Genomic DNA, 26389 nt, shown 5'->3' on the forward strand with positions numbered 1-26389 from the left:
GTTTCCCTGTGTCCCGGTCGCCATTTATATTCCCTGTGTCCCGGTCGTCATTTGTATCCCGGTGTACCGGTCTGTATATACATTCGTTTTTTAGTTTTGTTTTTCTCCTTTATTTTTTTCCTTTTTTTTTCTTTTTTAGTTTATTTAGATTTTTAGATTTTTTAGTTTTTTTATTAGTTTTTAGTTTTTTTTCTTTTTAGTTTTTTTGTAGTTTTTACCTTCTTTTTAGTTTTGTTAATTTTTTTTTTTACTTATGTCCTGGTCGTCATTTATACTCCCTGTTTCCCGGTGCTTTGTTGATTGCTAATCGAACATTCCTTTTGTCCTGGTCGCTTTCTCTTTGAGTGTCGTCATTTATTTTTTTCTTTTTTAGTTCTTTTAGTTTTTACCTTTTTTAGTTTTTTTTAGTTTTTTAGATGAAAATTTTTTTTAGTTTTTTCCTTTTTTTCTTTTTAGTTTTTTATTGGTTTTTACCTTTATGTTAGCTTATTTTTCAGTTTTTTCCTTTTTTTTTAGTTTTTTTTTATTTTTTATTTTTTTTAGTTTTTTACCTTTTTTTAGTTTTTTTAGTTTTTTTTAGTTTTTTTAGTTTTTTAGCTTTTTTACTTTTTTTATTAGTTTTTAGTTTTTTTGTAGTTTTTGCCTTTTTTTAGTTTTTTCAGTTTTTTTTTTAGTTTTTTATTGGTTTTACCTTTATTTTAGCTTATTTTTCAGTTTTTTCCTTTTTTTTAGTTTTTTTAGTTTTTTACCTTTTTTTTAGTTTTTTTAGTTTTTTAGTTTTTTAGCTTTTTTATTTTTTTTATGTTTTTAGTTTTTTTTTGTAGTTTTTGCCTTTTTTTTAGTTTTTTTTAGTTTTTTAGCTTTTTTATTAGTTTTTAGTTTTTTTTGTAGTTTTTGCCTTTTTTTAGTTTTTTTAGTTTTTTAGCTTTTTTATTTTTTTTATTAGTTTTTAGTTTTTTTTGTAGTTTTTGCCTTTTTTTAGTTTTTTCAGTTTTGACGTCACCTGATCCAGTTTTTTCAGGTGACGTCACCTGATCCACGATCCACAGATCCACAGACAACTTATTTTTATATATATAGATAGTTTTTTTTTTTTTTACTTATGTCCTGGTCGTCATTTATACTCCCTGTGTCCCGGTGCTTTGTTGATTGCTAATCGAACATTCCTTTTGTCCTGGTCGCTTTCTCTTTGAGTTTCGTCATTTATTTTTTTCTTTTTTAGTTCTTTTAGTTTTTACCTTTTTTAGTTTTTTTTAGTTTTTTAGATGAAAATTTTTTTTAGTTTTTTCCTTTTTTTCTTTTTAGTTTTTTATTGGTTTTTACCTTTATTTTAGCTTATTTTTCAGTTTTTTCCTTTTTTTTAGTTTTTTTTAATTTTTTATTTTTTTTAGTTTTTTACCTTTTTTTAGTTTTTTTAGTTTTTTTAGTTTTTTAGCTTTTTTACTTTTTTATTAGTTTTTAGTTTTTTTTGTAGTTTTTGCCTTTTTTTAGTTTTTTCAGTTTTTTTTTTAGTTTTTTATTGGTTTTTACCTTTATTTTAGCTTATTTTTCAGTTTTTTTCCTTTTTTTTTAGTTTTTTTTAGTTTTTAGTTTTTTTAGTTTTTTACCTTTTTTTAGTTTTTTTAGTTTTTTTAGTTTTTTAGCTTTTTTATTTTTTTTATTAGTTTTTAGTTTTTTTTGTAGTTTTTGCCTTTTTTTAGTTTTTTTAGTTTCTTAGCTTTTTTATTAGTTTTTAGTTTTTTTTGTAGTTTTTGCCTTTTTTTAGTTTTTTTAGTTTCTTAGCTTTTTTATTAGTTTTTAGTTTTTTTTGTAGTTTTTGCCTTTTTTTAGTTTTTTTAGTTTTTTAGCTTTTTTATTTTTTTATTAGTTTTTAGTTTTTTTTGTAGTTTTTGCCTTTTTTTAGTTTTTTCAGTTTTGACGTCACCTGATCCAGTTTTTTCAGGTGACGTCACCTGATCCATCCATCCACAGACAGACAGACAACTTATTTTTATATATATAGATAGATATATATATATATATATACTAGCTGTTGGGGTGGCGCTTCGCGCCACCCCAACACCTAGTTGGTGGGGGCGCTTCGCGCCCCCCCAAGCCCCCCCGCGCGCGTAAGTCGTTACGCGCCATAATAGTTACGCGCCATTGTAGTTGTGTCACTATGTCCCACCTGTGAATATAGATAGATATATATATATATATATATATATATATATATATATATATATATATATATATATATATATATATATATATATATATATATATATATATTACATCCCCCTGTTTCCCCCGGTGTCCCCGTTGTAGTTGTGTCCCTGTGTCCCGGTCGTCATTTATATTCCCTGTGTCCCGGTCGTCATTTGTATCCCGGTGTCCCGGTCTGTATATACATTCGTTTTTTAGTTTTGTTTTTCTCCTTTATTTTTTTCCTTTTTTTTTCTTTTTTAGCTTATTTAGATTTTTAGATTTTTTAGTTTTTTTATTAGTTTTTAGTTTTTTTTTCTTTTTAGTTTTTTTGTCCCGGTCGTCATTTATATCCCCCTGTTTCCCCCGGTGTCCCCGTTGTAGTTGTGTCCCTGTGTCCCGGTCGTCATTTATATTCCCTGTGTCCCGGTCGTCATTTGTATCCCGGTGTACCGGTCTGTATATACATTCGTTTTTTAGTTTTGTTTTTCTCCTTTATTTTTTTCCTTTTTTTTTTCTTTTTTTAGTTTATTTAGATTTTTAGATTTTTTAGTTTTTTTATTAGTTTTTAGTTTTTTTTTCTTTTTAGTAATTTTTTTTAGTTTTTTCCTTTTTTTCTTTTTAGTTTTTTATTGGTTTTTACCTTTATGTTAGCTTATTTTTCAGTTTTTTCCTTTTTTTTTAGTTTTTTTTTATTTTTTATTTTTTTTTAGTTTTTTACCTTTTTTTAGTTTTTTTAGTTTTTTTTTTCAGTTTTTTTTTTAGTTTTTATTGGTTTTTACCTTTATTTTAGCTTATTTTTCAGTTTTTTTCCTTTTTTTTAGTTTTTTTTTTAGTTTTTAGTTTTTTTAGTTTTTTACCTTTTTTTAGTTTTTTTAGTTTTTTAGCTTTTTTATTTTTTTTATTAGTTTTTAGTTTTTTTTGTAGTTTTTGCCTTTTTTTTAGTTTTTTTAGTTTTTTAGCTTTTTTATTAGTTTTTAGTTTTTTTTGTAGTTTTTGCCTTTTTTTAGTTTTTTTAGTTTTTTAGCTTTTTTATTTTTTTTATTAGTTTTTAGTTTTTTTTGTAGTTTTTGCCTTTTTTTAGTTTTTTCAGTTTTGACGTCACCTGATCCAGTTTTTTCAGGTGACGTCACCTGATCCACGATCCACAGATCCACAGACAACTTATTTTTATATATATAGATAGTTTTTTTTTTTTACTTATGTCCTGGTCGTCATTTATACTCCCTGTGTCCCGGTGCTTTGTTGATTGCTAATCGAACATTCCTTTTGTCCTGGTCGCTTTCTCTTTGAGTTTCGTCATTTATTTTTTTCTTTTTTAGTTCTTTTAGTTTTTACCTTTTTTATTTTTTTTTAGTTTTTTAGATGAAAATTTTTTTTAGTTTTTTCCTTTTTTTCTTTTTAGTTTTTTATTGGTTTTTACCTTTATTTTAGCTTATTTTTCAGTTTTTTCCTTTTTTTTAGTTTTTTTTATTTTTTATTTTTTTTTAGTTTTTTCCCCTTTTTTTTAGTTTTTTTTAGTTTTTTTAGTTTTTTAGCTTTTTTACTTTTTTTATTAGTTTTTAGTTTTTTTTGTAGTTTTTGCCTTTTTTTAGTTTTTTCAGTTTTTTTTTTAGTTTTTTATTGGTTTTTACCTTTATTTTAGCTTATTTTTCAGTTTTTTCCTTTTTTTTAGTTTTTTTTAGTTTTTAGTTTTTTTAGTTTTTTACCTTTTTTTAGTTTTTTTAGTTTTTTTAGTTTTTTAGCTTTTTTATTTTTTTTATTAGTTTTTAGTTTTTTTTGTAGTTTTTGCCTTTTTTTAGTTTTTTAGCTTTTTTATTAGTTTTTAGTTTTTTTTTTAGTTTTTGCCTTTTTTTAGTTTTTTTAGTTTTTTAGCTTTTTTATTTTTTTTATTAGTTTTTAGTTTTTTTTGTAGTTTTTGCCTTTTTTTAGTTTTTTCAGTTTTGACGTCACCTGATCCAGTTTTTTCAGGTGACGTCACCTGATCCATCCACAGACAGACAACTTATTTTTATATATATAGATATATATATATATATATATATATATATATATATATATATATATATATATATATATATATATATCTATATATATAAAAATAAGTTGTCTGTGGATCTGTGGATCGTGGATCAGGTGACGTCACCTGAAAAAACTGGATCAGGTGAGGTCAAAACTGAAAAAACTAAAAAAAGGCAAAAACTACAAAAAAAACTAAAAACTAATAAAAAAAATAAAAAAGCTAAAAAACTAAAAAAACTAAAAAAAAGGCAAAAACTACAAAAAAAACTAAAAACTAATAAAAAAGCTAAAAAACTAAAAAAACTAAAAAAAGGCAAAAACTACAAAAAAAACTAAAAACTAATAAAAAAAATAAAAAAGCTAAAAAACTAAAAAAACTAAAAAAAGGTAAAAAACTAAAAAAACTAAAAACTAAAAAAAACTAAAAAAAGGAAAAAAACTGAAAAATAAGCTAAAATAAAGGTAAAAACCAATAAAAAACTAAAAAAAAAAAACTGAAAAAACTAAAAAAAGGCAAAAACTACAAAAAAACTAAAAACTAATAAAAAAAAGTAAAAAAGCTAAAAAACTAAAAAAACTAAAAAACTAAAAAAAGGTAAAAAACTAAAAAAAATAAAAAACTGAAAAATAAGCTAAAATAAAGGTAAAAACCAATAAAAAACTAAAAAGAAAAAAAGGAAAAAACTAAAAAAAATTTTCATCTAAAAAACTAAAAAAAACTAAAAAAGGTAAAAACTAAAAGAACTAAAAAAGAAAAAAATAAATGACGACACTCAAAGAGAAAGCGACCAGGACAAAAGGAATGTTCGATTAGCAATCAACAAAGCACCGGGACACAGGGAGTATAAATGACGACCAGGACATAAGTAAAAAAAAAAAAACTAACAAAACTAAAAAGAAGGTAAAAACTACAAAAAAACTAAAAAGAAAAAAAACTAAAAACTAATAAAAAAACTAAAAAATCTAAAAATCTAAATAAACTAAAAAAGAAAAAAAAAAGAAAAAAATAAAGGAGAAAAACAAAACTAAAAAACGAATGTATATACAGACCGGGATACAAATGACGACCGGGACACAGGGAATATAAATGACGACCGGGACACAGGGACACAACTACAACGGGGACACCGGGGGAAACAGGGGGATATAAATGACGACCGGGACACCGGGACAGGGAATGGTCGATTAGCAATCATTTATATTCCCTGTGTCCCGGTCGTCATTTGTGTCCCGGTGTCCCAGTCTGTGATTTCTCTTTGAGCGTCCCGGGCGTCATTTATATTCCTTGTGTCCCGGTGTCCCGGTCGTCATTTATATCCCCCTGTGCCCCCGGCGTCCCCGTTGTAGTTGTGTCATTTATATTCCCTGTGTCCCGGTCGTCATCCCGGTATACGTTCGTTTTTGAATTGGTATATGATGAAATAAATTTTTAATTTTTTCCCTTTTTTTCCTTTTAGTTTTTTTTTATTGGTTTTGACCTTTTTTTAGGTTTTTTAGTTTCTTTCTTTTTCTTTTTAGTTTTTTTTGAAGCTTTTATCTTTTTAGTTTTTTTACTTTTATTTATATTTTTTTAGTTTTCTTTTTCTCCTTTATTTTTCAGTTTTTTTCCTTTTTTTAGTTTTTTTTTCTTTTTTAGTTCTTTTAGTTTTTACCTTTTTAGTTTTTTTTAGTTTTTTAGATTAAATTTTTTTTTAGTTTTTCACCTTTTTTATTTTTAGTTTTTTATTGGTTTTTACCTTTTTTTTAGCTTTTTTATTTTTTTTCGTTTTTTCTTTTTACTTTATTGCGAATATACAACATTCTTTGCTGTCCCATTGTCTGTGCATATAAATAGATTGTCAGGTTTACCGACTCTTGAACATGCAACATATAATGGTCCATGGGAAAACAATCCGTATTCAGATCTATACCTCATGATTCTAATGATTGCCCTTGAGCTTTGTTGATGGTGATTGCTAATCGACCATTCCCTGAGTCGCCATCGTCATTTATATATCCCCCTGTGCACCCCGGCGTCCCCTTTGTAGTTATGTCCCTGTGTCCCGGTCGTCATTTATATTCCCTGTGTCCCGGTCGTCATTTGTGTCCCGGTGTTCCAGTCTGTGATTTCTCTTTGAGTGTCCCGGGCGTCATTTATATTCCTTGTGTTCCGGTGTCCCGGTCGTCATTTATATCCCCCTGTGCCCCCCGGCGTCCCCATTGTAGTTGTGTCCCTGTGTCCCGGTCGTCATTTATATTCCCTGTGTCCCGGTCGTCATTTGTATCCCGGTGTCCCGGTCTGTATATACATTCGTTTTTTAGTTTTGTTTTTCTCCTTTATTTTTTTCCTTTTTTCTTTTTTTTCTTTTTTAGTTTATTTAGATTTTTAGATTTTTTAGTTTTTTTATTAGTTTTTAGTTTTTTTGTAGTTTTTACCATTTTTTTAGTTTTTTTAGTTTTTTTTTTACTTATGTCCTGGTCGTCATTTATACTCCCTGTGTCCCGGTCGTCATTTGTGTCTCGGTGCTTTGTTGATTGCTAATTTATATTATATTTATATTTATATTTTTTATATTTATTAATATTTTTTTAGTTTTCTTTTTCTCTTATTTTTCAGTTTTTTCCTTTTTTTTTAGTTTTTTCTTTTTTAGTTTTTAGTTTTTTTTTGTTTTTTACCTTTTTTTAGTTTTTTTAGTTTTTTTAGTTTTTTAGCTTTTTTAGTTTTTTTATTAGTTTTTAGTTTTTTTTTAGTTTTTGCCTTTTTTTAGTTTTTTCAGTTTTTTTTAGTTTTTAGTTTTTTACCTTTTTTTAGTTTTTTTTTAGTTTTTTAGCTTTTTTAGTTTTTTTTCTTTTTAGTTTTTTTTGTAGTTTTTACCTTTTTTAGTTTTTTTTCTTCTTTTGTGTTAGTGTGAAATAATTCAGACGTCATATGCGGACAAACACGACGTCACTCGACAGACAGACCGACAGACATAACCCACAAACAACTTATTTTTATATATATTTATTCATATTTTTTAGTTTTCTTTTTCTCTTTTATTTTTCAGTTTTTTCCTTTTTTTTAGTTTTTTTCTATTTTAGTTTTTAGTTTTTTTTAGTTTTTCACCTTTTTTTAGTTTTTTTTAGTTTTTTTAGTTTTTTAGCTTTTTTAGTTTTTTTATTAGTTTTTATTTTTTTTGTAGTTTTTGCCTTTTTTTATTTTTTTCAGTTTTTTTTTAGTTATTAGATTTTTACCTTTTTTTAGTTTTTTTTTTTAGTTTTTTAGCTTTTTTAGTTTTTTTTCTTTTTAGTTTTTTTTTGTAGTTTTTACCTTTTTTAGTTTTTTTCTTCTTTTGTATTAGTGTGAAATAATTCAGACGTCATATGCGAACAAACATGACGTCACCTGATCCATCCACAGATCCACACACAGACAACTTATTTTTATATATATAGATTTTATATATATTTATTCATATTTTTTTAGTTTTCTTTTTCTCTTTTATTTTTCAGTTTTTTCCTTTTTTTTAGTTTTTTTCTATTTTAGTTTTTAGTTTTTTTTAGTTTTTCACCTTTTTTTAGTTTTTTTTTAGTTTTTTTAGTTTTTTAGCTTTTTTAGTTTTTTTATTAGTTTTTATTATTTTTGTAGTTTTTGCCTTTTTTTATTTTTTTCAGTTTTTTTTTAGTTATTAGATTTCTACCTTTTTTTAGTTTTTTTTTAGTTTTTTAGCTTTTTTAGTTTTTTTTTCTTTTTAGTTTTTTTTGTAGTTTTTACCTTTTTTAGTTTTTTTCTTCTTTTGTATTAGTGTGAAATAATTCAGACGTCATATGCGAACAAACATGACGTCACCTGATCCATCCACAGATCCACACACAGACAACTTATTTTTATATATATAGATATATATATATATATATATATATATATATATATATATATATATATATATATATATATATATATATATATATATATATATATATATATATATATATATATACTAGCTGTTGGGGTGGCAATTCGCGCCACCCCAACACCTAGTTGGTGGGGCGCTTCGCGCCCCCCCAAACCCCCCCGCGCGCGTAGGTCGTTACGCGCCATATTAGTTACGCGCCATTGTAGTTGTGTCCCTGTGTCCCACCTGTGAATAGAGATAGATATAAATATATGTTTTTAACTACGTAAAACATGCTAATATACAACATTCTTCGCTGTCCCATTGTCTGTGCATATAAATAGATTGTCAGGTTTACCGACTCTTGAACATGCAACATATAATGGTCCATGGGAAAACAATCCGTATTCAGATCTATCCCTCATGATTCTAATGATTGCCCTTGAGCTTTGTTGATGGTGATTGCTAATCGACCATTCCCTGTCCCGGTGTCCCGGTCGTCATTTATATCCCCCTGTGCCCCCCGGCGTCCCCGTTGTAGTTCTGTCCCTGTGTCCCGGTCGTCATTTATATTTTTTACTTATGTCCTGGTCATTATGGCTTATGTATGGTCATTTATATTCCCTGTGTCTCGGTCGTCATTTGTATCCCGGTGTCCCGGTCTGTATATACATTCGTTTTTTAGTTTTGTTTTTCTCCTTTATTTTTTTCCTTTTTTATTTTTTTTTCTTTTTTAGTTTATTTAGATTTTTAGATTTTTTAGTTTTTTTATTAGTTTTTAGTTTTTTTTCTTTTTAGTTTTTTTGTAGTTTTTACCTTATTTTTAGTTTTTTTAGTTTTTTTTTTTTTAATTATGTCCTGGTCGTCATTTATACTCCCTGTGTCCCGGTGCTTTGTTGATTGCTAATCGAACATTCCTTTTGTCCCGGTCGCTTTCTCTTTGAGTGTCGTCATTTATTTTTTTCTTTTTTAGTTCTTACCTTTTTTAGTTTTTTTTAGTTTTTTAGATGAAAATTTTTTTTAGTTTTTTTCCTTTTTTTCTTTTTAGTTTTTATTGGTTTTTACCTTTTTTTTTTAGCTTTTTTAGTTTTTTTTCGTTTTTTCTTTTTACTTTTTTTTTTAGGTTTTATCTTTTTTATTTTTTTTTATTTTTATTCTTAATTTTATTAGTTTTCTTTTTCTCTTCTATTTTTCAGTTTTTTCCTTTTTTTTAGTTTTTTTTTAGTTTTTAGTTTTTTTAGTTTTTTACCTTTTTTTAGTTTTTTTAGTTTTTTTAGTTTTTTAGCCTTTTTATTTTTTTTATTAGTTTTTAGTTTTTTTTGTAGTTTTTGCCTTTTTTTAGTTTTTTCAGTTTTTTTTTAGTTTTTAGTTTTTTACCTTTTTTAGCCTAACCAGGATTTGAACCTGGGACCTTCATTCTCCGTTCTGACACCCTCTCTCACCGAGTGACTACTCCAGCATGTTCATTTTGGTGTTTTAAATGGTATATTATTAACCAAATTAATGTGTTTTACAATATACTAAGCATCGTCATAACAAAAATGACGACAACTAATTTCATGACGTCAGCCGACACAGAAACATGACGTCACCTGATCCACAGATCCACAGACAGACAACTTATTTTTATATATATAGAAGATATATATATATATATATATATATATATATATATATATATATATATATATATATATATATATATATATTATCGCAGTTTTTGGTAGTAGTTGGGCCGAATTAAAAAAAAAAACAAAGACGAACGTGTGTGAAAAATTAGCAAAAAAATGCTAAAAATATGTAACAATAAAAGCTTAAGAAGGCTTAGGTTTTTTGAAGGTGTAATTTTCTTCGAAAATCAACTGATGCCTAATGTTTGAATTTTTACGGATCAAAATTTTTGTTAAAATTATTTTCAAGGCTCACAGTTCAAGAAAATGTCTTACCGTTCTAAAAAAAATTCTCTAAAGGAGAGAAAATTTTAGTAAAATCGTGGTTTTCAGGCATACATAGACCTAGCGTGGTTCAAGGAGGCAAAACATGTTTTTATTTTTAATGTCGTTTCTGCTTCAATTGTTCATAGAAATGGCAAAGAATTCCAAAATTAAACCATTTATAACGTTAAAGAATTAGGAATGCAAACATATCTTCAGTTATATGCCACTTGTTTGTTGTTTAATATTTTTTGTACTATTTTATTTGTTTATTCTTTGAACACAAACAACAACTTATTTTAATTCTTCGAATTTTTTTAACATTAAAGCAAAAATTATAAATATTTCATCAGATTATAATAATCTAAGGGATACAATATTTTTAAAAACTTATTATATATTCATAACACGTCGTAATGTTTGAACTTGTTTTGATTATTTCTTTAATATTGTACTATTATGATAAAAGACTATATTTTAATTATTCTTTTTTAGCTTCATCATATCCTGCAATTGTGCCTGGTGGTGTATATACTGATTTGATTAGAGCTGGTATTCTGGACGATTTGTACTACCGCTTCAATGATTTTGCTTACCGGTGGGTCTCGTATGGAGATTGGTCGTATGAGGCTAAATTTACAGGTATTCCTACTTTTTCAGGGGCGGCAACTCATGAAAACGTCGGGGGGAGTGGGGTACTACAAAAATAAAAAGGTATTTTTTGTCTGATGTGTATCTTTTTTATTTTTTAAAATGAAAATGCCAGAAAGGTATCTTTCAGAATAGCCTACCTCTCTAGTTGGTGCCCTTGATCAAATATATTGGTATTTTTAAAAAAAGTTTTTTTAAAGGGGATGGGAGTATTTTTATCTCAATTTTTAAAATATCTCCTCATTAAATCTATTAAGAATAAGGTGTGATTGGATCTCATTGTAGGGTGTTAATTTGAATTTTGTGAATAATATGTTGTTATTATTCTTAATTGTCAGTCAAAGCTATACATGGATGAATGATCGGTGTTCTGCGTTGATTTTAACGGCATAACTTCGCTACAGATTTGGAAATAAATGGTATAAACTTTATTTAAAATGCCTTTATCAATATTAAGTTGTTCTTCTGAAAGAACACCTTCATATCCTTAGGTATAGTTGTAATAGTAGTCACGGTAGTAGTATTGGTACTGCTAGTATAACGATTAATAGTAATAGCGGTAATGCTAGTAGCAGCAGTAGTCAGTCAAAATAAAAACTTTTTCTGACCCCCTGAACCCATCTCATATTTATTCATACCTTAGAACAGATTCTCTAATATTTTAATCTGATTGTTTCAAATATTCTGACGTTTTTAAGGCACCACATTTTCGTCAATGTTGCCTCATAGAACAGTGAAAACAAACATGCAAAGCTAGTTAGTTAAATTTGAAAACCTTTTTATGTCCGTAAAATTCAAATATTAACAATCTTTTCATTGCCAGGTACAGCTAAAACTTCAAAGGAAAGCTACACTTTCTTAAGCTGTTTGGGGCCATATGTTTTACACTTATTTTTTTTTCTGATTTTTGGCCCACTTTTTTTTTTTTTTTAATTTGGTGCCCACTTCTACCAAACAATTGAAGGTTCTTTTCATTAAAAATTAAACTCCTAATTTTTCCTAATATTGAAGATATATATGGTTATATAAATTTCCAATTTAAGTAATCAGATTTCATTATCACTGTCTTTAGAACTTAAATATAATTGGGTGCATGGTTTTGGTTCATAGAATTGAACATGAAGCATTGCACCATGGAATTGGTTCAATGCAAAACTAATTGTTTAAATTCGAAAACCCTTTTTGTCCATAAAAATTCCAACTTTAACCACCTTTGCATTGCCAGAGACAGCTACAACTTCAAAGGAAAGCTGCCATTTCTTTTACTGTTTGGTGTCATATGTTTTACACTTTTTTTCTGATTTTTGGTGCACTTTTCTTTTTTCTTTTTTTTCAATTTGGTGCCCACTTCTACCGAACAATTGGAAGTCTTTTTCATTAAAAATTAGACTCCAGATTTTTCCTAATATTGAAGATATATATGATTGTGTAAATTTTACTTAACCAATTTAAATGATCAGATTTCCTAATCACCGTCTTTAGGACTTAAATATAATTGGGTGCATGGTTTTGATTCATAGAATTGAACATGAAGCATTGTACCATGGAATTGGTTCAATGCAAAACTAATTGTTTAAATTCGAAAACCCTTTTTGTCCATAAAAATTCTAACTTTAACCACCTTTTTATTGCCAGAGACAGCTACAACTTCAAAGGAAAGCTGCCATTTCTTTTACTGTTTGGTGCCATATGTTTTACTCTTTTTTTCTGATTTTTGGTGCACTTTTCTTTTTTCTTTTTTTTTTTTAATTTGGTGCCCACTTCTACCAAACAATTGGAAGTCTTTTTCATTAAAAATTAGACTCCAGATTTAATGGAACGAAACTCTTTTTCGTGAAAAATTAAATTCCTGATCATTTTTTTAATTATTGAAGATATATATGGTTGCGTAAATTTTCACTTAACCAATTTAAGTAATCAGATTTCATTATCACTGTCCTTTGACATTTCAATTTTCTAATTCTTTATAGTTGATGAAACAATTTTCCAAAAGCAGAGAATCTTATTGGTTTGTGATGGCCTGGACACAGTTGCTGATGTATTTGTGAATGATCAACAAGTCGGGAGCTCTGACAATATGTTTGTGCAGTACAAGTTTGACATAAAAGATTCCCTCATAGTAAGTCAGCATTATAGATAGATAGATAGATAGATATATTTACACGAAGGCCCAATTGGGCCATGGTGACATACACAAAACAAGAGAAAAAATTGCAGCAACAAAACATAGACTGGAAAGACGCTAAAAGTAATTATTTAAGAAAATCATCACAATACCTCATACCTATCCGGACGAACTTTCCAATATTATTTATATTTAAATAATACCTACTTCTCAAAATTTCCAAAATCCAATCTCTCCCCCCGACCTCTAAATTAAAATAATTTAAAGAAAAAATTTACCATCGGGGTAGTTTGAATCCAGGTCTCCTTCACACTAAGCTGGCAAGTCTAACCTTTGAACATTGAACTAATTCAGTAATGAATCGTGTAACTAGTCGTTGAATATTACTAATAAGGGAAAAAGTTGGGTAAAAGAAAAACAACCAGGAAAATTCACAGCCAGTGAGGACAAGGAAAAATACCAAATATTTCAGTCGGGACCTGCGGTCGTCGTTGAAAAAGAGAAGTCGCCGAAAGTGTTGCTTTGTTATTTTTTGTTTTTACTTCAAGTAAAAGGTTACTTCTTTGTCTTGTCACTTCTTCTTCTACCTAAGTTACCATTCAGATAGTAGCTGGAAAATCAAACAAGAGTTTCTAGTTCTAAAACGACTCTGGGGCCCTTTTAACTGTTAAGAAAAACTTAAAAAAGGAAAAAAAAGTAATAAGTGAAAAAGGACACAAAATGAAGAGAGCAAAAATTTGCTTTTTTGGTTGTTATTTTTTAGAAAGTTATCTTTTCTTTTTACTTCAAACAAAAGGTTGCTTTTTTGTCTTGTTATCCCTTTTTACCTCTTGTTCTACCTAAATTCCCTGTTCTTCTTTATCTTGTTGCCTTATTAATTGATTATGTAAAATCATTTAAGGCATATTTTTTGGGCCAAGTGAGTTAAAATTTTATGGTGGGTGGATTATCCCGATTATATTCATCCCAAATTAATGTCGTAGTAGACACTTGAAATGAAGCCGCTATTGGCTTGTAATTCAGTTATTTAAAGCTATTTGGCTCAGGTTATTTTTATCAGGTGTTATTGATATTTATTGATAATATTGTTGGTTATTTAGTCATTTAAAGCATATTTTTTGGCCAAATGAATCCTATCAAATAAAAATATTTTATTCGGGGGATTATCCCTGTCAAATTCATCTCGAGTTAATGTCAGAATAGGCACTTGAAATTAATTCGTAAAAGAATTCGTAATTTGTAAAAGGATTTTTCAAAATCTTGGGGGGAATTTTTTAATTGGATACAAAAAAAAGATAGTTTTCAAAATGTATGGGAAGGGGCCGAAAAATCAGTCAAATGCTCCCCCCTTTGAGCCCTAATTGGAGCCTGTGATCCACCTCAGCCTTCAAAATATGATTTAACTAATGTTCTATGCTATTAAAAGACAGAAAGATTTATCTAAAAAGGACAGAAATTTTTTTTACAGAATGCGAACATAACACATGTAGGCATGGAGAAGACTTTCAGGATCACACCCAAAACGCCTTATTTAGGTAAGTGTCTGAAGGCTTGCAGTAGCCTTGTGGACGGTTGAATTAATATGGGCACTAAAACTACAGTCAGTAGTGAAAGTTACTCCTAAGATTTTCTTTTCGTTTACAATCGGGAAATGGACTAGAAGTATATCTATATTCAGCTTCAGAGGATTGAAACGAATTATCTTCAACGTGTCTACGTTAATGGTAAGGTCATGACTTGAGCATTCAGTCTTTTGCTGATCAAATAACTGGTCTGAAAACTGCTTTGTTATGATAGTGTTTTGACTAGGTAAGTGAGTACTATGGACAGATCATCTACAAACTTGTAACGGTCATTGTGATAACTAAGCAGGGAGTTAATTACAGCCAGGACTGTTATGTAACTGTTTTTCGATGAAATTTTTATAATTAATTTCTATTAGTATGATTCTTGATAATTCTTTTTAGGATGGGGAGAATACTTTGACATTCAAATTCAAGTCACCTGTCCAGTACGCAAAGGAGCAATGGGACGCTCAATCTAGTGAATATCCAGTGCTACCTGAATGTGTGGACCCTGCTTATAGAGGAGAGTGTCATGCGAACCATATTAGGAAGATGCAAGCTTCCTTTGCATGGGATTGGGGACCATCGTTTCCCTCAGTTGGAATTTGGTAAGATGTAATATCTGCAAGTCTTCTACTTTTTTTTTTACTAAAAGAGTGTCGACTGTTTTCTTGCCCCTTTCCTTACTTTTGAAGTTTTGAAAAAATAAGTAATGTATAGGAAAATTTTAGAATCTTTTCACTTCACATTAGATTTTTATGTTAAAAAAAAAAAAATCAGAAAAAAAAACAATGATGATGTAGGCTAAGGGTAAACAAAATCAGAAAGGGAACGAATGAGTAATTTCTTATGGAGATTTTTCAGCCATTTTTAGAAATGAAATAAGGTCCACGAATCCTTCCTAAGTTTTAGAATTCGCAGCCTTAGAGTTGTAGCTTTGAGAAAAATATGTGAAATATCCCAGTTGCACTAACTCTCACCCAACAGAGCTGTCTTTTATATTGTAATGCTCTAAATCGCTTCAGAGGGCCCAAATAAGAGTTAACAGGGCAAGTTCAATTCCTACACATGACTCTCCAGTCTCTCAGTGAAAGGTTTGATTTATCATCGATCGCCGTTTTCTACAAGCACATGAAGTCATCTCCGCCCATAAAGTTTTCTCGTTTGATGCCCCCATTTCCTAAGTTGCGACGAAGACCACGCTGCCTTTCCATTACAAACATCAAAAACAGGAAGAACAACAGGGAATTCTTCTCGCAAGACAGTGGAAATGTAATTAGAATGAATATTTTGGCCTAAATATTGACCTATTTTGACCGTCCTCTGCAAAACATTGCAAACGAAATATTCGTTCTAATTTAATTTCCACTGAGTTGCGGGAAGAATTCCCTATTATTCTTCTTGTTTTTGAGGTTTGTGATGTTTGCCATTACCTAACTGATGAAATAGGCACGAAGGCATACAGGTCGGTCAGTTAGTTTGACATGTCGAGAGCTGAGTACTGGAAGAACACCTTCGTTTGATATTGGCCTTTGATTTGGAACCATCTTCCTCGGGACGTTTTCCCTAAAAAATTATCTGTCGAATTCTTCAGTAGAAGACTTAGCAGAATTTTTTCTACCGCGTGGTAGTGCGAGGTAAAATAATACTGGTATATCAGATAAAGTATCGCTGCGAATTTAGGAATAAAAAGTCACGTTTTATAACCTATTTTTCGTAAAGAAATACTGTTTACATTAACTTGGATTATAATTATAGGAAGAGTATTCGTCTTGAAGGATTTGATACACTACAACTGAGGGATGTTTTAGTATTTACTGAAAAGCAATCTGAGGGATGGAAGCTTCGTTTAGTAGTTCATATGGATACAGCTGAAGCCAATGTTCAGTATTCAGGGAAAATTGATTTACAGGTAAGTCCCTTAATTATTGATCATTCTTACAAAATCAAAATAAGCCATGCAGATGCTTTTGTCAGTTTTTTTTATATCTGTTGTCTAATAATAGAGATTTATTATAAGAAATCCTTAGTAATAACGTCAACATTGTATTGATCATTCCTACAAAATCAGAATAAACTATAGATACGCTTTTGTTATGTTTGTCTGAGATCCATTGTCTAATAATAGAGATTTGTAATAAGAAATGCTTAACAATAACGTCAATATTTTATTGGTCATCCCTAGAAAATCAAAATAAGTTTTACACACATTTTTTTATGATCCATAGATACGCTTTTGTCAGGTTTGTCTGAGATCCATCGTCTAATAATAAAAGAGATTTGTAATAAGAAATTGTGTGAACTTAAAAATAATTGCATGCAAAATTAGCCTTTAAACCAAGTCCTTAACTTTTTTTCTAGCCAAATAATTACCTTTAACACAATATATATTGTCCATGCATTTGGCCATGTATTACCCTTGTTTCAATCCATGTAACTTTAAATTGAACCAATGCAGACAAAATCAAAAAACAGAGAACGCACAGGAAATATATTACTTAGGCTATATACTTGAACATTAGGGGTGTATTATTTTTTTCGAAATTCCCTAACACTCAAAGAATCTAAATGAAAGTCACACGATCAGATTCAGCATATCAGAGGACCATACAACAGAGTTTTCAAGCTTCTATTTGTGAAAAGGTTGGATCAAACCAGTGGTCCTAGGAAAATGGGTGAGAGATCATACGTATGAATATTTAAAGTTCCAGTGTTCTTTTTAAGTTATCAATAATATTGAAGGGCAGCTAGCCTCCCTCCACATATCCTTTTCTGATCAATATGTGCAGCAAGTTATGAAATTTGCCCATTGTTGACATATAGTGCTTTTTAATGCGAAGTGCACCAACATTTTTCAAGGAGAATTCCACATTTAGATAGAAGTTTCCAGGGGTGAACTTGCCAGAGGAAATCTTAAACAGGATAATTTGCCAGAATTTATATCTGAAACTTGTCCGATTTGTCTTACTTTCTTGTTGATGAATCCATTTTACACGTGAAGATGTTTTGGGGATTTTTTTTGCAAAATTTGAATTCTCTGGGGGGATCCTTATGTGGGGGATTTCCCATGGGAGATGTTTTCCATTTGGAGGGGGGATTTCAAGTAAATATTTTCCACACAGGGGATTCCTGCACGACCTTAAAAATGATAAGAAATTAAATAAAAACAAAGTCTTTCTTCAAATGAAAGTATCCTAAAGGTTAATTTTCAGGCAAGATTGTAAGCAAAGATTTTCTGGGGGGAGTTGGCAGCAAGGATGGAATTGCCTGGGGATAATTTCATGACAGAAGAATTTTAAATGGGAGGAACTTTCTACGGCAGAATTTTTCATGTGGGGATTTTCCACAGGGGGGGGGGGGGAGGTGGGAGCAGATTTCTGGGAATTATTTGAAAAAAATGATGAGAAATAAAATAAAAACAACAAGTTTTTTCCTACTGAAAGTAAGGATCAACAATAAAACTTAAAACTAAGACAGACTATTCAGTATATGAGGGGGCCTGCTCCATTCTCAATACCCTGCTCATTATGCTAAAGTTTGATCTTTTGTCTAAATTTGTTAAGAATGATTCCTGAAATACAAGGGCCACGTAATTAAAATCAGAACCCGTTTTGAAAGTTCTTAAAAAAAACTCTAATGTAAAGAGAGCCATCTGATCGAATAATAAAAACAAGTTTTTTTCTAAAGGAAATATGGAGCAACAGTAGCACCCAAAACACACATAAATTACTTCACATACGAGGGAGCTGCTATCTCCTCAATAGCTCTCTCTTCAGTGTATGCTTCTTAAGAACTTCGAAAAAGGGCTTTGGTTCTAATTATGTGGCCCTTGCATTTCAGGAATTGTTCTTGAAGAATTGAGACAAAAGATGAAATGCCAGCTTCTAGAGCGGGGATTGAGTCGGGAGAAGCCACCCTCATATGCAGAATAACTCCTGTTTGCTTCAAGTTTCTATGTTGCTCCCTACTTTCAGTAGATAAAAAACTTGTTTTTTATTTAATGAAGGACTAAGTTGTAGGGGTAGTTTTTGGGTAAATTTGTACATATTCACATAATTTAGCTAGAAAGAAAGTGAATGCATTTGATGCCTTTTTTGCTCTTTCCAAATTGAATAATTGCTTCTGGGCCAACTTCCATTTAAAGCCCTTTATGGAGACCCAAAGGGTAACTTATTGCATTTTCTAGTTTTTAGACTGATGTGAACTTAAAAAATAATTGGATGCAAAATTAGTCCTTAACTTTTTTCTAGCCAAATTACCTCTAATACATTATATATTTTCCATACATTTTGTCAGGTTTGACAATGAAAAAACTAGTTTTTTTTAACTGAAAGTGAGGAGCCACATTAAAACTTAAGACGAGCAGAAATTACTCCATGTATGAAAGGGGCTGCTCCCTTCTCAACGCCCCGCTCTTAACGCTAAAGTTTTTTACTTTTTAATAAAGTAGAGTTGAGGGAAAGAGTCAAACTTTAGCGTAAAGAGCGGGGCGTTGAGAAGGAAGCAGCCCCTTTCATACACGGTGTAATTTCTGTTAGTTTTAAGTTTTAATGTGGCTCCTTACTTTCAGTTAAAAAAATTAGTTTTTTTATTTAATTTCTGAACTTTTTTGAATTGATGCATGTTTGATTTTGGCTCTCCACTCATAAATTATCAAAATGAAATTTGCATATTAATTGTTTTTTTTTTGGCTAAATGGCTTTCTCTTAGTTTTGATCAGACGATTTTGATAAAAAAAAGGGGTGGGGGAGGAGGCCTAATTGCCCTCCAATTTTTGGGTTACTTGAAAAGGCAACTAGAACCTTTAATTTTTAACGAACGTTTTTGTTAGAAAAAAAATATACGTAACTTAAGAATTAACTTACGTAACGAACTTTCATATACTTATATTTTTATTATGTATATCAGGGGGTATGTCCCCTCGTTAATACCTCACTCTTTACACTAAAGCTTAAATTTTGTCCTAACTCTTTAAGAATGACCCCTGAATCAGAAAGGCCGTAAAATAAATAGTTGAAATTACTAAAGATACTTTAGCATAAAGAGCGAGGTATTTAGGAGGAGATGAAACCCTCATATGCGGAATAATCTCTGTTCGTTTTAAGTTTTAATGCTGCTTCTTACTTTTAGTTTGATAAAACTTTTTCATATTTATTTTTTCATTGTTTTTTTTTTTAATAATGCTAGAAAATCCTGTGCCCCTTCATTGAATTTCTCTTCTACCATGACATGTTCCTCCAAAGAAAGATCCTCCCACATAGCCCCCTCCCCTCAACCCCTCAACCCAAAATAATCCCCCTGAAAAACGTTTGTACACTTCCCAATAACCATTACTGTATATAAACACTGGTCAAAGTTTGTAACTTGCAGCCCCTCCCCTGGGGACTGTGGGGGAGTAAGTCATCCCAAAGACATATTTATTAAGGTTTTCGACTATGCTGAACAAAATGGCTATCTCAAATTTTGATACGTTGACTTTGGGAAAAAATGAGCGTGGGAGGGGGCCTAGTTGTCCTCCAATTTTTTTGGTCACTTAAAAAGGGAACTAGAACCTTTAATGTCCGTTAGAATGACCCCTCTTGTGACATTCTAGGACCACACGGTCGATACGATGACCCCTGAGAAAAAAAAAAAAAAAAAAAACACGCACCCGTGATCGGTCTTCTGGCAGAAAATTAAAAAAAACTAATTTTTTTTAGCTGAAAGTAAGGAGCGACATTAAAACTTAAAACGAACAGAAATTACTCCGTATGTAAAATGGATTGTCCCCTCCGCAATCTCTCGCTCTTTACGCTAAAGCTTTTAATTGTCTTAAAAAGTAGAATTGTGGCAAAGAGTCAAACTTTAGCGTAAAGAGCGAGGGATTGCGGAGGGGACAACCCATTTCACATACGGAGTAATTTCTGTTCGTTTTAAGTTTTAATGTCGCTCCTTACTTTCAGCTAAAAAAATTAGTTTTTTTTTTATTTATTTTCTGAATGTTTTTGAATTAATGCATGTTTGGTTTTGGCTCTCCGTACATAAATTATTAAAATGAAATTTGTATATTAATTCTTTTTTTTGGCTAAATGGCTTTCTCTTAGTTTTGATCAGACTATTTTGAGAAATAACGGTTGGAGAAGTAGGCCTAGTTGCCCTCCAATTTTTCGGTTACTTAAAAAGGCAACTAGAACTTTTAACTTTTAACGAACGTTTTTATTAGTAAAAAATATACGTAACTTAAGAATTAACTTACGTAACAAACTTTCATAACCTTATATTTTTATTATGTATACGAGGGGGTTTGTACCCTCGTTAATACCTCGCTCTTTACACTGAATCGTAAGTTTTGTCCCTATTCTTTAAGAATGACCCCTGAATCAGAAAGGCCGTAGAATAAATAGTTGAAATTACTGAAGATACTTTAGCATAAAGAGCAAGGTATTTATCTCCTCCTAAACACCTCGTTCTTAATGCTAATGTATTTTTAGAACCCCTCATATGCATAATAATCTCTGTTCGTTTTAAGTTTCAATACTACTTTTTCCTTTCATTTGAAAAAACGTTATCATGTTTATTTTTCATTGTTTTCTTATAGTAATGCTAGAGAATCTTGCGCCCTTTTCATTGAATTTTTTTTTCCCCATGATAGATTTCTCTAAGGAAAGATCCTCCAACATAGCCTCCTCTCCTCAGCCCCACAAAATAAAATCCCCCTGAAAACGTCTGTACACTTCCCAATAACCATTACTATATGTAAACACTGGGCAAAGTTTGTAACTTGCATTCCCTCCTCCAGGGACTGTGGGGAGTAAGTCATCCCCAAAGACATAGTTATTATAATCTTCGACTATGCTGAACAAAATGGCTATCTCAAAATTTTGATCCGTTGACTTTGGGAAAAAATGAGCGTGGGAGGGGGCCTAGATGCCCTCCAATTTTTTTGGTCACTTAAAAAGGGCACTAGAAATTTTCATTTCCGTTAGAATGAGCCCTCTTGCGACATTCTAGGACCACTTGGTCGATACGATGACCACTGGGGAAAAGAAAAAAAAAACAAATAAACACGCACCCGTGATTTGTCTTCTGGCAAAAAATACAAAATTCCACATTTTTGTAGATAGGAGCTTGAAACTTCTGCTGTAGGGTTCTCTGATACGCTGAATCTGATGGTGTCATTTTCGTTAAGATCCTACGACTTTTAGGGGGTGTTTCCCCCTATTTTCCTAAATAAGGCAAATTTTCTCAGGCTCGTAACTTTTGATGGGTAAGACTAAACTGGATGAAACTTGTATATTTAAAATCAGCATTAAAATGCGATTCTTTTGATGTAGCTATTGATATCAAAATTCAATTTTTTAGAGTTTTGGTTACTTTTGAGCCGGGTTGCTCCTTTCTACAGTTCGTTACCACGAACTGTTTGATACGAAGTTCCATATTTTTGTAGATAGGAGCTTGAAACTTTTACAGTATGGTTTTCTGATGCGTTGAATGCGATGGTGTGATTTTTGTTAAGATTCTATGACTTTTAGGGGGTGTTTCCCCCTATTTTTCAAAATAATGCAGATTTTCTCAGGCTCGTTACTTTTGATGACAAAAACTAAATTTGATGAAACATATATATTAAAAATCAGCATAAAAAGCCGATTCTTTTGATATATCTTTTAGTATCAAAACTCCGTTTTTTAGAATTTCATTTACTATTGAGCCGGGTCGCTCCTTACAACTGTTCGTTACCACGAACTGTTTGATAGTAGAGATTTGTAATTCTTTAATCGAACAACATATAGCACTACTGTTTCAGACAGTCCTTGTTTGCGGTGTAGTCCCTTTGCCCTTTTGTATCGGACAAATAACTCCCATCCTTAAAAAGGGCAAAAAAAGACGCTTCTCTGTGAAAAAGCCAAGGCAGATAGTCCAGTTGAGCTATATAAGCTATATATATGCTTGCCTCAGGTTTCTCTTAGATCCGTTGTATAATAATATCCCTACGAAATCAGAATAAGCTATACATATACTTTTGTCGGGTTTTTCTTAGATCCATTGTCTAATAATAGAGATTTGTAAATGAGGAATCCTTTTTAATAATGTCAACATTGTATTGGTTTTGCCTAAAAAACCAGAATAAGCTATAAATATGCTTTTGTCAGGTTTGTCTTAGATCCATTGTCTAGTAATAGAGAGTTGTAATAAGACATCCCTAGTAATAACGTCAACATTGTATTGGTCATCCCTACAAAATCAAAATAAGTTATACATATGCTTTTGTCAGTTTTGTCTTGGGTTCATTGTCTAATAATAGTGATTTGTAACAAGAAATCTTTCCATGACCGTCGGTTCCATGCTGTATTCTCTTGATTCAGTTTCTGCATACCTATATGATTCATACCTTTAATGATTCTGGGGGATCTCCGAGATAAGGACAAGTGACTAAATTAATTAAAAAGTAAGATGGCCTTTTACACACTACGTAAATTTTTCCTGTAACAACTCCCAAGCATAAACTCACATCAAAATCAATCGATCAATCCATCTCTAGAATGTTGGTTCAAGCAAATACATCGTAAAGAAGAACGGAATTTCTCAAGGGCCTTCTTACTCTTTACTTCTTCTGAAAGTCTGTCCGAGACTTCACGGTCTTTATATCCCATGGGAAACTTAGATCTGGAAGTAGTAGGAACAGGTCCTCCAACCAATTCAACATTTTTTGTTTTATAAATATGTTCTCTTTTCTTATAAAAGTTCGAAAAACATAGAGGGAACAAATTAGAAAAGAATTTACACATCAACAAATTTACACAAAAAGTAAGTAAACCAAAAAATGATAAAAATTTTTATTGAATCTACAAAGATATCACCGAACTCCAAGACAAATCATTGGTTAGAATTCTCACAAACTTTTTTTTGTAACACTCAGAGGGGGTATAAATGATTAAAAAACGTCGACAACCAAACTATTGCACAGTACAATAAATAGGGATTCAGGCTCAATGTTGACTTTTGTCCTTTCTATGGCGGCCAAGAGGACTTGCTTGTCATCTTTTTTGTGATAGCCTGTATTCGCTATTCAGTAGAAAAATTAATGCTTGTTACAGCTATTCGACTATGACGCTTTTTGTTATTTGTAATTATTAGTATTCAGTGGTAGCTAGACAGAAATAAAATTATGCAGCAGACATGTGGTAGTTAATGCCGACGTTGTGGTTGGCCATAGTGGCCAAGGAAATTTGGTACTCTACGTCTTTAGTTATGTCTTTTTTTCTTCAAAACAATTAATTTATTATTTTTTGACTATGACACTTTTTGTCTCTGAATCTCAGCGCACAATCACAAAGGATTTTTTACAAGCCAGGATTTTTCTGCGTTCATTATGTCACTTGTTATAGGCGCTCAAAACTTGACCCAGTTCACCAAACTATTTAGAGCAAACGAGACTGTCCACCCCAGGAAATTGTGTGGTAATCCACCCATGGACACACTTGGCTTTAAGTTGTGGATGAAAATGTGTAATCTGTCCAAAACGTTCTGATAATGCCCGCAGTCTCTTTAAGAGCATGTCAGATATTATTTCGTCAATTTTTTATTTCATTTTAGGTCAAAGATCTTCAGATTCAAGAAACCATCGAATTCTACACGTTTGCAGAGACTGAATCTAGAGAGTGCAGCACTGAAGTAACAGTGAATGTTGACGTTACGCCTGAGCTATGGTGGCCAAGAGGATATGGTAGTCAACGTCTTTATGAGATGTCTGTTACTCTGCAAACTAGTCAAGATGTTGCTTATAAGAACCTCCTATTTGGATTCCGAACGATTGAGCTGGTTCAAACTGCTGAGGAGGTGGATGGACAAGGTGATTCTGTTTTCAGTATTTTACCAATTTTCCTAAGTCTATTTGTTTCTTTCTCTCTTTTTTCTTTACAGTGTGCATAATTGTGCTGTCAGGAAAAGTCCGAAAATATTTTAATATTAAGTGGTAAACTTTGAATTTTAAATTTGAAAATAATACAAAATCGCACATTATTGCCGATTTGAGCTTCAAACCTCTGCAGTAGGGTTCTATGATACGCCGCATTTGATGATGTGATTTTTGTTAGGATTCTATTACTTTTAGGCGATATTTCCCTTTTTTCAAAAATAAGGCAAACATTCTCAGACTCGTAACTTTTGATAGGTAAGACTGAATTTGATGAAACCTATATATTTGAAGTCACCATTAAAATCCGATTCTTTTGGTGAATCTGCGTTTATCAAAATTCTGTTTTTTAAGTTTTGGTTACTATTGAGCTGGGTCGCTCCCTACATAATAATAATAATCTTTATTCTTTCCCTTTATCACAATGCAATAACATGGGTATCGTCAAACAAAAAAAGAAAATAGAAAAACGCAAAAAGACGCAATATAAAGAACACACATGATGAGCTATCACTTCGATTTGAGGATATTGTCGTTGTAGTGCTTCACGAAGTATGGAACGAAGGATTTTAAAAATCTTGTCGCTGAGTGTGTAGGCGGGCATTCTAACAGTTCTTTTCCCTCTTTAAAAGTTGCCACCCTCGTCTTGTTTGCGTGAGTCACTGAAGTAAACTGAGGCAGGATATCTCGGTGCGTTGGGGACTTCAGGATGTCAGCTCCAAACTTCATCAGTGTTTCGTGCCTCCTTTCATCCAGGGTTGGGAGCCTGAGTTCGCTCAAGCTTTCTTCGTAGTTTTTGTAATTTGATCCAAGAATTATTTTGCAGGCTCTTGTCTGAATTGTTTCAAGCTGACTTTTGTCTTTCTCTGTGAGCGATGGGTGCCAGACAGGACAGCCATACATGACTATGGGCATTACATAAGTTTTGTAGCACGAAAGAAGGAGTTGTTCTGTCATTCCAAAGCTTTTGAGATTTGCAAAGGATTTTAGAAGACCAGCTGCTTTTGCTGTGACCTGGTTGATGTGATCTCCGAACCTAATATCGTCACTTAGTGTGATGCCGAGTATTTTAACTGATTTCTTTATTTGGAGAGGTGCAGGCTCGTCAATGCTCTTCTTCTTTAGGAAGTTGACACGCAACACACAGCTTTTCTCAAGATTTAGCTGGAGCTTCACTTGATCAGCTTGATCCCGAAGCTCTGCAACCAGGGGCTCGAGTTGGTCGTGTGTTTGTAGAAGGAATCGTAGTATACTTATTGAACAGTCGTCTGCGAACTTGTACCTTTGTTTATGTTGTCTCATCAGTCGGTTGATTACAATGACAAATAAGATGGGACCTAGCTTGCTTCCTTGGGCTGCTCCACATTTGATGTCTTGGAAGTTGGATGCTTCCCCGTTTTAAAGTTGTACGCACTGTTGACGACCAGAAAGGAAACGCGATGATGCACAGCAGAAACTGCGAGACCTCCAGGGCACGGGCTTCATTGATAACAGTCTCGTAGTCAAGGAGATAGAAAGCTTTCACGAAATCAGAAATTATTATATCAGCAAGGGCCTCCGAAATCTCTAGATGCTCTAGTAGATCATGAAGTAATCTGACCAGATGATGTGCTGTGCTGTGCCCTCGACGAAAACCGAACTGCATAGGGTCGATTTTATGTTCTACTTCTGCTAGTAGCCACTGTAGAATAAAATCTTCAAAGACTTTCGAGATAATGGGCGTCTTCGAAATCGGCCTAAGGTCTGACGGTGAGGTCGGTGATGTTTTTTTCGGAATAGGTGTGATATATGCCTTTTTAAACTTATCTGGAAAAACGCCTTCCAGTAGACACTGGTTATACATCATAGCCAATGGCGTGGCCAGGAAGGAGGAGCATGCGTGTATCAGCCTTATAGGAATTTCGCCGGGGTAAGAGGCTTTCCTAATATCTAGGTGTTCGAGTTTTTCTTGGACCTGGGAAACTGTGATGACAGGGATGGTTTCAATCGGACCATTCTATGGTAAAGTATTGAGGGGAGGCTGTTGGTGGCAAACAGTTTGTTACCACGTTCGTTTCTAAGAAGTTTTCATATTGATGTCCTTGGCACTTTAATGGTAAATATTATTAGTTAATTAAAAGCCATTTTTATCCAAAGTCTTATATTAATACCTTTTTCTGAAT

The 26389-nt window shown here is 31.4% G+C and overlaps 1 protein-coding gene across 1 annotated transcript in view; it reads left to right on the plus strand.

Annotated features, from left to right (window-relative positions):
* LOC136026829 (beta-mannosidase-like) overlaps positions 1-26389 on the plus strand; it is a 95669-nt gene that overhangs the window by 35666 nt on the left and 33614 nt on the right. Inside the window, exons 3-7 of the mRNA XM_065703531.1 lie at positions 10490-10636; positions 12616-12764; positions 14738-14943; positions 16094-16247; positions 23909-24164. Coding sequence (XP_065559603.1) covers positions 10490-10636; positions 12616-12764; positions 14738-14943; positions 16094-16247; positions 23909-24164 — 912 coding nt within the window. The remainder of the gene's footprint in view (positions 1-10489; positions 10637-12615; positions 12765-14737; positions 14944-16093; positions 16248-23908; positions 24165-26389) is intronic.

This window comes from Artemia franciscana, chromosome 5, assembly GCF_032884065.1.
Source record: "Artemia franciscana chromosome 5, ASM3288406v1, whole genome shotgun sequence".
Lineage (NCBI taxonomy): Eukaryota > Metazoa > Arthropoda > Branchiopoda > Anostraca > Artemiidae > Artemia > Artemia franciscana.